This window comes from Passer domesticus, chromosome 1, assembly GCF_036417665.1.
Source record: "Passer domesticus isolate bPasDom1 chromosome 1, bPasDom1.hap1, whole genome shotgun sequence".
In the NCBI taxonomy this organism is placed as follows: domain Eukaryota; kingdom Metazoa; phylum Chordata; class Aves; order Passeriformes; family Passeridae; genus Passer; species Passer domesticus.
The window spans coordinates 134,444,665-134,458,289 of NC_087474.1; the positions used below are offsets into that span (position 1 = coordinate 134,444,665).

At 36.7% G+C, this 13,625-nt stretch overlaps 1 protein-coding gene and 1 long non-coding RNA gene across 2 annotated transcripts; one reads left to right on the top strand and one right to left on the bottom strand.

Annotated features, from left to right (window-relative positions):
* The first annotated feature begins 1,990 nt into the window (after positions 1-1,990).
* LOC135281601 (uncharacterized) lies at positions 1,991-6,497 on the top strand. The gene is made up of 3 exons (XR_010348199.1): positions 1,991-2,558; positions 2,652-2,976; positions 5,409-6,497. It is a non-coding gene; the product is annotated as an uncharacterized LOC135281601 (long non-coding RNA).
* On the bottom strand, positions 2,880-13,481 carry SLC7A13 (solute carrier family 7 member 13). Its single transcript, XM_064390565.1, has 4 exons — positions 10,969-13,481; positions 8,392-8,523; positions 6,355-6,719; positions 2,880-5,634 (listed from the first exon to the last, which is right to left on the bottom strand). The coding sequence occupies exons 1-4, from the start codon at positions 11,687-11,689 to the stop codon at positions 5,389-5,391; spliced, it is 1,464 nt and encodes a 487-aa protein (XP_064246635.1). The 5' UTR covers positions 11,690-13,481; the 3' UTR covers positions 2,880-5,388.
* Between the last annotated feature and the right edge of the window lie 144 nt (positions 13,482-13,625).

Genomic DNA, 13,625 nt, shown 5'->3' on the forward strand with positions numbered 1-13,625 from the left:
AGCCTAAACACATTTATCTCTTGCTGCCAGGAATACCTTTTTCTGTTGTCAAAAGAAGGACAAAATCCCTAGCCAATATTATGCACAAAGCCTTGCTAATAGGGCTCATTTAAGTAGCTTTGTAAGATGATGAAAAACCCTAGCCACTTTTAAATTTGCCAAACAAAATATCAATTTGTAGTGGTGTAACTACTTTGTAATGTCTGCAGCTTTGGTGGACCTCAAAATCAGCTTTTCTTCAGCCTTTATCCCAACCCATACTAAAGGAAGTATAATGTGAAACTTGTTTAATAGGATTATTTTCCATAAATACAAATGAACTGGCATTAATTCTGCTATTCGCTTTTAATTCTTTATTAATTCAGTTTCATGTTATCTGTTTCATTACTTTTTCCAAGGAATTATGTGACACTGACAAGTCTGTAATTTCCTGGTTCATTTCTTTTATTCTGTTTAAACATTAGCATGTTACCTTTCCTTTGCACTCCTGAATTTTCCCCTGTGTAGCAAGAGTTACTGAAAATCAACATTAATAGTCCAACTCTTCAACAGTGCCTCTAAACCTGTAGGATACAGCTTATCCAAACCTGCTAATTCAAAAATGTTTCATTTCCTGTTCCAAAGCAAAAATAGTTCCTGAAGCAGATACAGCCTCTTATCCCTCCAAATCAAGCCAGTAAGAATGGGAATGCCCCAGGATGATTTGAAATAAGTCATAGAGGACAATGACAAGAATAATTTCTGTGATACAGAGGAGAAAAACACAAGTGAATGTTCTTTGACCTGTTAGTTGTTAAAACACAGTTGTTTCTGGTTTGGCATATGCGGAAACTGAGATGTAGGGAACCTTAGCAATATCCACAGGGCATGATACAAACATAAAAGCAGAAGTCAGGAGGTCTGAACAACTCATGGCCTAACAGCTACAGGCAGCTCCTGCTCATACAACCTTCCCTGTTAACCCAGAGGTTCCAAACAAATATCACCACATCAAAGCACAAAAAACCATGTACAGCTGTGCATTGTTAGCTGATCATCTTTTTATTGGAATCACAGTTAACACTAACTATGAAAAGGAAAGTAAAACAAATAATTGCTGGGGTTTTTCTTTCTTTGTACAATTTCTGGGGTTGGCCTTGGCAATTTTTTTTTTTTGTAAAGCAGTCAGCACATGTGGAATTAGGATGATGTATAATTGCAATACTGATAATAATTTTGTATTTTACATTGTCTTTTTAAGGAGATAAAGGAACAAAAAAAGGCAATGCAGACATACATACAAATATTGTGTTAGAAATCTAGAAAATCATATAGGGAGATTACATGTCAAAATGGAACACTCAATACAGTATTGATAAAAACTTGTCCACATTCTATCTTTACTTGTTGTAAGGCTGAAGTTCTGAAGCATGCAAGTATGCATGAGCATAAAACAATTTTGAAGTCAAGACAAAAAAAAAATTAAAATATAAATAAATGTCTGATATAGTCTAGTAATAAAAGTCACAATTCTGTATAGCATTTTCTGGGACACATTCAAGTAGGAAAGCAGCTAAGACCAACTGAAACAAGCTATAATGTTAAAATATTGAATTGCTCTAGGCCAGAGTAGCTAACATGAGTTATAAATTTGAATTCCATTCCTTTATGCTTACTGCTTGAAATATGGAATGAGCCAGCAACAATAGGAAATCTTTATATATTCAATAGTGTATTTGCTACTTTCTGATTTAGTGTTCTGAAACACTCAGGCAAAAGAAAGTCTGCATTAAGAGAACATGAGTGACTCATATTCAGGGGATTGGCAATACCATATCTGGGATTGCTTTTATCATGCTAATTCAGCTCAGCTGTGTGAGTCCCTTTCCAACAGGGGTCATTTAATGAGAGCATTCTTTTTCAGAAAATCCTGTCTCTCTCAGATCTGGAATAAGTCAACATTTATGTTGAAGAAGATGCTAAATGTGAGGCAGCCAATCCCTCATTTGCTGTAGAACAGGAGGAATTTGATGTAATGAATGATATAGCACTTGCTGCTATAACAGTTGCTGGATTTAGGAATTTGAGTATTGCCAGCAGAATACACACTGCTCTTTTTCCATAAAATTCCATGGCCATACTGGAATAATTTAAATCACAATTTTTCAAAATTGCATTTAATTCTGTTTTCCCCATTTTCTATACCAAACTTTAAATCCTCATGCTTGATTTGTGTAATTTTAAAATCTCATAGTTGTAATTTAACATTTAGTAGACTGTAAGTCTTAAAGGATTTGCAGCTACCCACAGTTAGTCAGAAGTTGAGATAAGGGATACCAGCTATTCATCTAGACCAAAGTGACTGTGATAATTTGTCCTATTTTCCTTTATATAGTATTATTGGAATTTAGTTTTAGGGAACTATAGGCAGTCTGAACTTACTAATTACTATGAAAAATCAGCTCCAAGATACCTTGTCTTAGGCATCCAAAGTTAGTGAGCCATTTTGGTCAAACTTGGTTTCCATCTAAAAGCTGAAATGAAAGGAAATGGAAATCTGCATATAGTGTCTGAATAGGGTATGTTCACCAGTTCCCTGGCTTTTTACCCTGCTCCTGTAAGATAAACATCCGTACTTCAACTTGAATCTCCATAAATGGTTCTCCATCCAGGTATTTGATGTGAATTGAAGGATCTCGGGGAACATCACAAAACTGATTTCTTGTGCAACCTAAACATCAACTTAACTTACTTTCAGCAAGCAAAGATGATACCACTGACACAGCTCATGACAGTCAAGAGAAATTAGTGGTTGTTTGTGAATTGCCTAGGTGCTGTCATGAAGAACACCATAGAAAAGTCTGTAAGATATCAACAATGTCTATCAAGAGCAGCATTTGAGCAGAGAGTGATAAACAAAATGCAAGATCACACTTTGAAATGGGGAGAAAATGAGAGTGAATTATTTGGCACCATCCATTCATTCCAATAAATGAGGTAAGGTTATATAGAAAGAACAGTTTATGAACTGATAGTGCAAGGACATTGAAAGGTGCCATTGCAGAGGGGCTTAAGCTTGCATGGACATTTTTAATTCTGACCTATTCTAAATCTTCTTATCTTGTACGTTTATGTGCCATTTCCTGGATTTTTGTTGAAATAAAAACTATCTACTTCACATTCCAGAAAGATACATAAATGCAATTTATTTCATATTACATTTCATTGGGACTTTTGAGTTCCCTGATTGGTTGGAACTGCTAAACCTCTATATTTGAAGTTTGTATCATTAACAAATACATGTTCCAATTATCCAAACATACCCTGACATATCTTATCAGTGGGTACCCAGCTCATTAGGGAATTAAACAGATAGTTGACACACAAGAAATTACATGGAAATAACACACCCAGTTGAGCAACTTCCCCCTGATGCTCGTTTTTCCTAATCATCCTGTACATGTTGGTGTACAACACAGTATTATTTTTACATAAACTTTTTTTCCTTACAACTTCCACTTTTTTTTTACATATTTGATTTGAATAAATTACTTGAAAGTTCAGTTGAAAATCTGTGGCATTGCCACACCTGTATTTACAAATCACTGATGGATGCTTTAGTCACAGTAAAATAATTTCTTCCATTTCCAATTCAGTTCTTAAAATACAACTCCTCTACAATGTTGATGAGTCTCATGATATTTTGAATTCAAATAGCAAGAGAAATGTTTGTCCAATAACACTATTAAGTTAAATTAAACATTGATTCCTTTCTTGCGTTCAGCAGGATCCAGTCTCCAGCTCAGCTGTATACAGTGCAGTCCTCCACTTGTATGAACTTCTCTTCATACAGCTTGTTAAAAGATATAATTTTTTCTTCAGATTTTCATTCTGTGTGCATTATCACCTTGAGAAAAGCCACTTGCTACATGTATTTATTTTAATTTGGGGGTTCATTCCAATGCAAAGTCAAATCCTTTTAAACCTCCAGTTGATTCCTGGTTTTATTGATGGCAACACTAGACTTTGTGTAGCTATGAAGAATTCTTTATCTGTCATTCCAATCTCTAAAATTGTTATACATCAGTGAATCAAGTAGTGTAGCAAGATTTTTTTCATTCTACTGTGTTACAATACAGTGCCCTGTAAGACAGTTTGACCAATACAACATCGATCAAACCAGAGATCACAGTGTAAGAGTGATGTTCGGCTGGGGCCACCTGCTGGCTGTGTTGCTGATCTTTCATTGCCACATTTGGAAAATCACTTTATATTTGTAATTCTATTGTAATTATAAAAATAGCAGCATATATCAATAATTCCCTACATATGTGATGGTTTTTATGTACTTTTAATTTATTTTTAACATTAAATATTCTGTGAACTTTATATGGCCTAATTATCAGAAGAAAAAAGAATTAATTTATCTTGCTTTCATAAACAAAATAAAAATGGAGGGGAGGAGGCTTAAAAAAGCTCTTCTTCTCAATAACACCAAAAAGAAAGCAAGGAAAAAAGTAATATTAATGCTAAGATATATATGATTTAGAAAAGTAATCTACATATCTTTAGCTTTTTTCTGTGATGAAAAGGATAAATAATTCTTATTGTCTTACTTGATGCATTATAAGATTTCACCTTGAATTTGTATGTGTTGTTCTAAAATAGCTAAGATGCACCGTGTCCAATTTTCTTGCTATTTAAATATATCTCACTCAACTTTATTATATTCTTCAAAGGCTTTTATTAAAAATAAATTAATGCCAAAAAGTAGCAGATGAAAAAAATGTAAAGTCTTTAAAACCAGCAGTTCTAATCAGTGAGCTACTGCAAACTAAGAATAATCCAGACAATTTAGTTCAAAGTGTGAGTGTATTTTTATAACAATGCTATTATGTATTTATTCACTTACTGCATGGTAATATTGATAATTATTTGTGCTGTGATTGAGTCTTATTTCTATTATTGCAAGACTTTATGCAACCTTTAACTGTGTTTTCAGGAGCAGGAGAAAGCATTTTACAGATTTTGCAAGTTTAAGAGAGATCCTTTTCACCTATTAAATTAAACATATATATTTATTTATTTATATAAACAAAACCAAACATATATACACATTAATTTATTATACTAATGCCATGGTTTAGTTGGTGAGGAACTGTTTGGTCATAAGTTGGACTTGATGGTCTCAAAGGTCTTTTCCAACCTAGTTCACTCTGTGATTCTGTGATTCTGTTCCTATTTGTACATATATGTGCATGTTTGCAATATATATGTATACATCTATATATGTATATGCATGCATGCACACCTATATATCAGACCAACATCAAAATTGCACAGTTTACAGTCTCAGTTAAACAAAATCCTCTGTTGGCTCTTAGTGGTCCTGAGATTAAATATCTGCCATTATTCACATTTGCCCTCAGCAGGTCCATCAGCGGGACAAACTTCTAACAGGAGCTGTAAGTGGCAAGTAATTTTATCAAGAAATGCAAAGTGCAATTTAAAATGTATAAAAGGCAGATAAATAATAAGACTTCCAAGCATAAACAGGAAAGCGTAAACATATTGCATGTTTGGAGACCAGACTATGGGAGCTAGAACTAGGAAGAAAGACATCGCCACCATCATAAATGGAACCGGTAAAAACACCTGTAAGAGAAAGAAAAAAAGTGGGTTAGGAAATAAATGAACCAACTGTGATTTTTTGCCTCATTCATTATAGTAACAATGTGCTCTTTGCCACAGTAGCGTACCATTTCTCATGCTGCTGTAAACTCACCCAAGACTCAAATTGCCTACAAGAGGGGCATCTTTTAGAAAATATTTGTTTAGGCTCCTTCTGTGGTCAAGGGGAAGAGATAGGCAGTACTAGAAATCCATTTGTTCACATATGATATTGAGGGTTCCTACAAGACACTCGGGGCTGGGTGCCTGGAAGCCTTCACAATGAGCATACACCTCTAACCCAGCTTTCTGACTGCTGGAGTAAGAGGACATTCAACCTATCCTTAATGCCTGTGATTGTGTCAGGGAAGATGGGAGCAGAACGAAGTTTAATGAACTGAATGGCAATGGATCCTATACTGGTCTTGTTACTGCTCCACACTGGTATGGTTCCACGTTGTTTGCACATCTCCCCCATTCTGCAAAGAACTATCTCATGTTTTCAAGTTCTCTGGGGCAGAGACCATCTGTTTGTTTATCTTCTTTTTATAGTAAAGCAAAATTTTCAAATAAGGCTCTAAGCATTGAGATTATTATTTGTATTTTTGTGACTATCCACTTTGGATTTGCACTTCTATAACTTTTGCATGTCACCCAGGAATCAAAAAAAATTTATAAAAATATTTTTAACTTAGATCCATTTACTTTGTATGGTCGGTGTAGATGAGGTTCCCGGTATCGAAGTACAATCAGGCTTGCACAAGTCAATCCAATCATAAGCCAGGCAGAAAATCCAAAGTAATTTGTTAACATAATAAGGTCAGAGGGGATGATAAAAATGGATGCAATGGTGGTTGAAAAAATCATGGCTGGTGCTGGTGTATAGGAGTGGACATTAAGCATGGATATTAGAAGAGGTAAATGTCCTGACTGACTTCCAGCATAGCTTAATCGACCGAGTGTGAACATGCTGCAGTTGAGGGCACCAAATATTGAAACAGCAACAGAGAGAGGAATGATCCAGGCAACAGAGGGGATCACTCGATCAGCCCAAGTGACTGCCACAGCAACTGCAAGAAAGCAAAGAATTAGTGTAGTACAAGTACCATATTCTGAATAACTGACAGACTTAACAGGAACAAAACTTAAAATACAAGAAGCACTTATTATTTACCAGCAATGCCTACTTTTTCATTGCAGTAGTCAATACATTAATCCAGTCCTAAAGGTATTTCATTCAGGAGCTAAACATTTCCTGGGAGGATGACAGCAGGAAGGAGTGCTGCCTGCCCGAGCAAGCCAGGGAAGCCTGCTGGGGCCAATACCACAGTCATGGACTGCCCAGCAGGAGTGAGCCACATCTCATGTCATGCATCACAAACACACACACCTGGGCAAGGGAAGAAAATTAACTCCTTGGCTCCTGGCGTGACCAGAGTGGTGACACAATCTGCTGTTACAGAAGCACGTCTGTCAACAGGAGCACGTCTATGTTCAGAGTCAACAGATGTGCTGTTAATGAGATTTTGCTTTGGATGGAACTGGGAAAAGTGAAAGATTGTTTCTAAACAAGAGATATTCAATATTGCTTGGAAATAAGCTATAGCTGATATTGTAGTGAGGTCAATATTTAGTGGGTCTAATATCATGAGGAACATAGGTCTTGCAGTGTCCTGTGCAGCACAGGAAGTAATTAGAGATGGAAAAAATAGCGCTCCCACCTAAAAAAAAAACAAAACAAAAAAAAAAAAAAAAAATATATATATATAAGTAGTAGTGAAGGAACAAGAAATGTTTGAAAAAGTGCTATAATTTTAAGGTTATCTTGTCTGCTGACATAGATAAACACAGTTCCCCTGGTATGCATGAAGCTGGTCATGCCAACTGGCAGCTGCTATTCATGGATAATCTGGTATTTGCTGCCTCCTTCATTGTAGCATACAAATGATCCAGCTCTCTCAGAAGACAGTCTGACACTGTCTGAGCGATAATATGAGGTTACTGAGTGACAGGTACACTGTTCTCATTTATATTAGTGAGCTTTTTCATAGGAAAAAAAAATGATTGATCCATCCAAATGAGGTATGGTTTTTGTCAGGCCTGTAGGCAAGGTCTGACTGCTCAGTGTCATTACAGTGGGATTTAAAATGTGCTGCTTGGACAATCAAGGAGAAATACAGTTCCTTTTGGAGCTTTACATGGCCAGCTTATTGATACAGGATCTAAGACAGGGTTTACAAACACTGGAATATTGTATAGGCTCTTCTGAGAAGTCACAGTATTTGTCATGAATAATGCACACCCAAAATGGCTACATTTTTGTGTCCATAGTCTTTTTCTATACTCCTGAACATGTTAGACTTGTCCACCTCCTAACGAGTAATGGCTTTGGTCTGAGGCTCAATAAGATAGGGAAAGAAGGAGGAGATAGGATTAAAACTACAGGAAAACAAATATCATCTCCATATTTGGGACCTGACTTTCACCTTATTTTCTAGGTTTTAATACACTTCTGATTTCTTTTTAGACAGTGTAGGGAAAAGCCAACAATTTCAACAATCTGCCTGCATTCATCCAATTTGTGTCATAAAGTAAAATTAAAGAAGAATTCTTTGTTAAAAGAAATGAACCCAAATTTCTGGACTGTGAAATTAGGTGAGCAGAAGTAACCCAGGGCAATGACATCAGATGGATATGTCAATGGGCCGGTCCTTTTTAATTAAAAAAATATGAAATACATACCTGAGGAAACAATTTCCTTAGGTGTGAGGACAGTCAGATATGAGATGTTCACTAGTAAATAAAAAACAATTACTGCAGGAACAGCAGTCATCACAGTTAAGGGGATATTTCTGCTGGGACGCTTCATCTCCTCTGAAAAATACAATTTAAAACAAATGAAGCAAGCAGTGTAGCTTCTGCAAGTGTTTCTCAGTAGTGAAGCTGTATGGAGTTTGACAAGACTGATATCAAAGTCCTGCCCCAAACCCTAATCATGGCTGCTAAATTCTCTGCTTGTGAAGTTCTACAGTGGTTCTCAAATAGGTTAATATCAAAGATTTTAAACAACATTTTTTTACTTAGCTATTTTTGACTATTTTGGAAGGAGGGCTGGAAGAAGAACTGATTGATTCACAAAATGACAGGAGTGATAATTTTCCTAATCACATATTTGACTTATGTTAGAAAAGTGATTTGGCAGGAAATTTTTAAATAGCCTTATTTGAAAATTACTAGCTTAAACATAAGACTCTTAAGTCACATTATTTATTCTTATGTCACCTCATGAATCCTGATCTTATACTTATTGAGCATATTTGCCTATTCCTACTCAAAACCTTTCTCCTTGCTCTTATATCAGAAGTAACAGAAAAGACATATAGCACATATGTATAGACATAACAGCAATAATGCAGTAACTAAAAAGGGGGCCATTCCCAGAGGGATTTTGATTATTATCATCTTTTCCAGGGCAAAGATGGTGGAGGAAAACTGTTTAGTGCTATGCCTGATAACTTAGAACTACTCTTATCAAACAAGTAAAAAGCCCAAATTTTGTAAGTGAATAGCTCAGACACTGGCACACATTCCTAGGTATGTCATAGTCCCAGCAAAAGATGGAGCTGGTTTCCAGAAGCTTAATCTCAATCACCCTCATCTCAATCAGAAAGGTTCTTTTTAATTTCTTTCACTCCTTCCCCTTGTTCCCTCACTACTTCCCTCAGCATTTACAGACAATTTCCTGAGTATTACCAGCAAATAACTGGTAAGAGGGAAGAAGTGAAAAGTGTAATGTGCAGCTTATTTAAACTCTTTTTAGGAGACAGAAATCTGCTTCCTCCTTCACATTTGATTTCTATCTTCTGCTCAAGACATCAGCCTTGAGCCATGATCCTTGTGCCAGCTGTAATGCATAGAGACAAGACCGAAGGAGCACAGTAGTGGAATTCAGATTTTATCAGAGAATTTGGGATTTATTTCAGATATAAAAAATACACTTAACAATTTTGAACTCAGAAGAGAATAATCACCAAAATTTCCAATTTAAATTTCTCTTTCCATTCGTTTTGTTGTTTATTGCAGTCTTGCCAGCCATCTGGCACCTGATCCATCAGCTGAAGCTCACAGAAATGAAGTTATTGTTGAAGCATAGGAAACTCAGTTCAGTTCAGAACTATTGCATAGGTTACATCTGTCTAAGCAGCTGTGCTGCCCAGTGTATGGTATTTATTAGTACTGCTAACTGATCAGAATAAATCAGTATTTTACCAGAAGTCTTGTATTTTCTCAGGCTCACAAAGCCAAGTACTTGCCTTTAAAGAATCTCTAAAGTTTCAAAACCATACTTTCCTGATTTATATCAATTTTTTTTTAAGTGCAGCCTATTTTTAAAGCTGGAGTACTGGATTATAAAGACAACAGTCAGGTTTTTAAACATTAACCAAATTTTCACACTGAACTTCATGGTATGCATTTAACACATTCCGTTTATTTAATATTTTACATGATAGAGGTCAATGGATACAAATGGTTAAAGATATAACAGCAATATCCACTTGCTTACAATGCAATTCCGTGAATCTGATGATACTATAAAACTCTATTGATTTAACTTGTGATGTGAATACCTAACATTATGAACATCATCTCTGTTGCTTTCATGAAAAAATGCTCATTTATTACTGCGACACATCAGCAGATATAGAATAGGGAAGCAAATAGACATTCAAAAACCTTTTGAATGTTAAAATTGAGTACAAATTCTATGAAAAAATTTATACCATCTTCCATAGACCTCTCTTTACCTTCTATTAGACTTCAAAAGTCTAGTTTCCCAGGAAAACATATCCCATAAAATTACTACATTCTAACACTAACAAAAGTCAAAATTAATTTGTCCATGTTCAAATCAGCTGCATAACCTCAGATAAGGCACAGGTATTTAAACAGAAATTATCTATGCACACATAGTTTGGCAAGGATAACTTAATTTCCTTTCCTAAAAATATGCTGACGTGGACACTGAGAAAGAAAAAATGCAAATTTTTAAGGTATGAAAAATTCTCTGTTTATGCATGAGATTTTAAATTAACTATTATGATTTCTCTTGTACTTCCCTGGAAATGTCAGCTTGATTCTTCACAAAAAGCAGTTTTTCCCTGGAGAGAAACGATGACTCTTCTACCAGCCCCAACAAACATTCATGTAAAATGAGAAGTGCCCTGTAGTCTTGCAGCAGAGACAAGTTCTCCCAAAACAAGCTGAGGAACATGAGAATGAGAACTGCAGAACTAAATCTAAAGAAGAGGAGTGGAATACCTGCCATGTAGTTGAGGGACCACCAGCCGCCGTACGCGTACAGCCCCTGGAAGAAGGCTTCGGCAACCTGTGAGGCGTTGGGGATCTCTGAGCCAAACATGTCCTCAAACCTGGCCAGGCTCTCCTTTTGCCTGGTAACGAGGAGAACTATGCCACCAACAGCAATCACAGACAAGGCCATCATCTTCAGCAGAGTGAAAACTGTCTGCACCCATGCAGACATTTTGACGCTGAGGCCATTTAAAATACCCAGGGACCACAGAACGGCCAAGGCCAAGCACTTCTTCAGCACGTCTGGTGCAGGACAAATGCCATAGAAAGGCTGCGTGGCATATTCAGCAAACAGCAAGGCTCGAGCAGCATTTGATGCTGGCTTGGTGAACACTGATGTCCAGATAAACACGAAGGCGGGTAGGGATCCAAGGCCTCTTTTAATATGGCTGTATTCTCCTCCAGAGAAGGGCAGAGCACTTCCCAGCTCCGCATAGCAGAGGGCACCCATCAGAGAAACCAGCCCAGATGCAGTCCAGATGGTTAGTGCAACACCAACATTGAGTAAGGAATGCTTTAATACCCCTGTGGGAGACACGAAGATCCCTGCTCCAACAATTGATCCTACTATAAAACTTACCCCATCAAAATAACCTATATTTCTTTTGAGTTGCATCTTGGCTTTTCCTTTTCTTTGCACATCTTTGGGGTCATTGTTTTCTTTTCCCATTTTTCTCGTGGGTTTTTTTTTCACGGCGGATTTCACTTTGTTGTTAGTCTGTCATAGCCCTACTTGCTAGTGAAATGTTGCTAGGGAAGCTTGGCTTAATCATTCAGAAAAGAGAGCATACTTTGGGTTTTGATGTCTCCTGTGTGAAGATAATTAACCACATACTTCAAGAAACACTGGCAAATCATGTACATGTTGGTTTAATATGTACTTCAGAAATTATTAAGGTCTGCAGGCATTTTTAAAGAAAAAAACATTAAAATTAATGCACAGCAAATGCTCATTTCTCAGATGATTTTCATCAACAGATTTAATTTTATGTACATCTTCAGAGGTGAGTAAATGTGACTTCTACATCAACCCCAGGGAAAGAGGAAGGATATGGCAACATGAAGAACGAAATCAACCTTCCATATAATATTGACAGTGACATGAACATTAGATGAACAGCCTGCCACTATTTTTCGACCATCTATACAGAAAAGGGATCACCAGCATGCTTTGCAAAAATCTCATCAACCACTGGGTATATTGGAGCTTGTTTATAATATTATAAACTCATTAAATACTGTCCTAGAAAGAAAACTACCAGTCTAATTCCTGGGTTTTGTCTGAGCACTCATTGTTAGACTCAAGCATGTCCTAAGATGGCATTAATCTTCAGACACGGTTGTGAGGGAGGGAAAGAAGCTGTATCATAATTTTCATTTCTGTACAGGGGCTGTGGAACAGAAATAGGAAGGATGGAAGTTCCCACCAGTGTGGCATGCGTCTTTTATTACCGGTTGTGTATTTTGTGTTAGGAGCTTCTCTTCAATCAGATGTGGAGATACCAGAAACAAATTACTTTTTTACAAAACATGCAATTATTTTTTTAAAAGATGTCAAGAAAAATGGGCAGAAAGTAGAGAACTAACTGAAAAGAAGCTCAGCATGAACCCTAAGGGTTGTGTAAGTGCCCAAACTTGTAACTGCAAAGTTCTTCATTTTTGTCAGTCAAGTTGCCGAACCAGTTTTGATCAGCAGTCCCGCAGGTCAAAGCTCAGCAGTGCAATGAACAAAACTCAAGCTTTTACAGGGGCCAACTTGAAAGACACAGTGGTTCACACTGGTTACCTCCAGTGGGTTTCCTTCACCACACAGAAGCTTTGCAGCATGGTGACAGAATCTGCAGCCCCAGAGCAGCTTCTAATCATAACAAAATTCTTCCATTTTCTCCAAATCCCTGCAGTACTCACTAAATACTTTCACCTTACAGACTACAAAAATTGTAGTTCTACAAGAACACCTCTACTTACTAAAGCTTGCATACATTTTAAATTATATTTATTAATTTCATAAATTGTAGTATGTATTTAAGTATGCATTCAACATGCATTATTAAAATTAATACTAATTAAACTATTAATTCTCTAATGTTCATGATTGGGAAATTCAGCATGGCATATTTTTTACATGGTTAAAATAAATAATTTTTTGTTTTATTTTTTGAATCTCCTCTGTGAATGCACACATATTATTCGATATCCAGCAGTCTTCCAACTCTGTATTCTGCCATGTACAGCTGAATTTGGATCACAATCTTAGAACAAATCAATGTTACACTCAATGGAATCTTAACGTACAGATGCAACTTTTTTCACTGATCATCCTAGCTTCCGATTTCTAGTACAAGAAAGGCATTGACAGGATGTCCCAAACAGCATACTAGTCGGATTTTCTACTTCTGACAAAGCTGTCTAATCTCAGAAAACCTCACTGACATTATCCCTTGGTGGCTGGGCACGGGATCAGGCTCCCCAGGAAGGCGGTCACAGCTCCATGCCTCACACAGTTGCACAGTGCTCTCCGGCACACGGTGTGACTCCTGGGGATGGCCGGCGATCATCCCTGTGTGTTCCTTCCATCTCAGATTGTTCTGTGATTCCGTGACACT

What these genes read in the sequence shown, in the direction of transcription:
- SLC7A13 (XM_064390565.1), bottom strand. Translation starts at nt 11,689, where the DNA reads ATGGGAAAAGAAAACAATGACCCCAAAGATGTGCAAAGAAAAGGAAAA. An exon ending in TAAGGAAATTGTTTCCTCAG is followed by an intron (nt 6,720 to 8,391) that starts GTATGTATTTCA and finishes GCTTTCTTGCAG; the next exon opens with TTGCTGTGGCAGTCACTTGG. An exon ending in ATCTACACCGACCATACAAA is followed by an intron (nt 5,635 to 6,354) that starts GTAAATGGATCT and finishes TTTCTCTTACAG; the next exon opens with GTGTTTTTACCGGTTCCATT.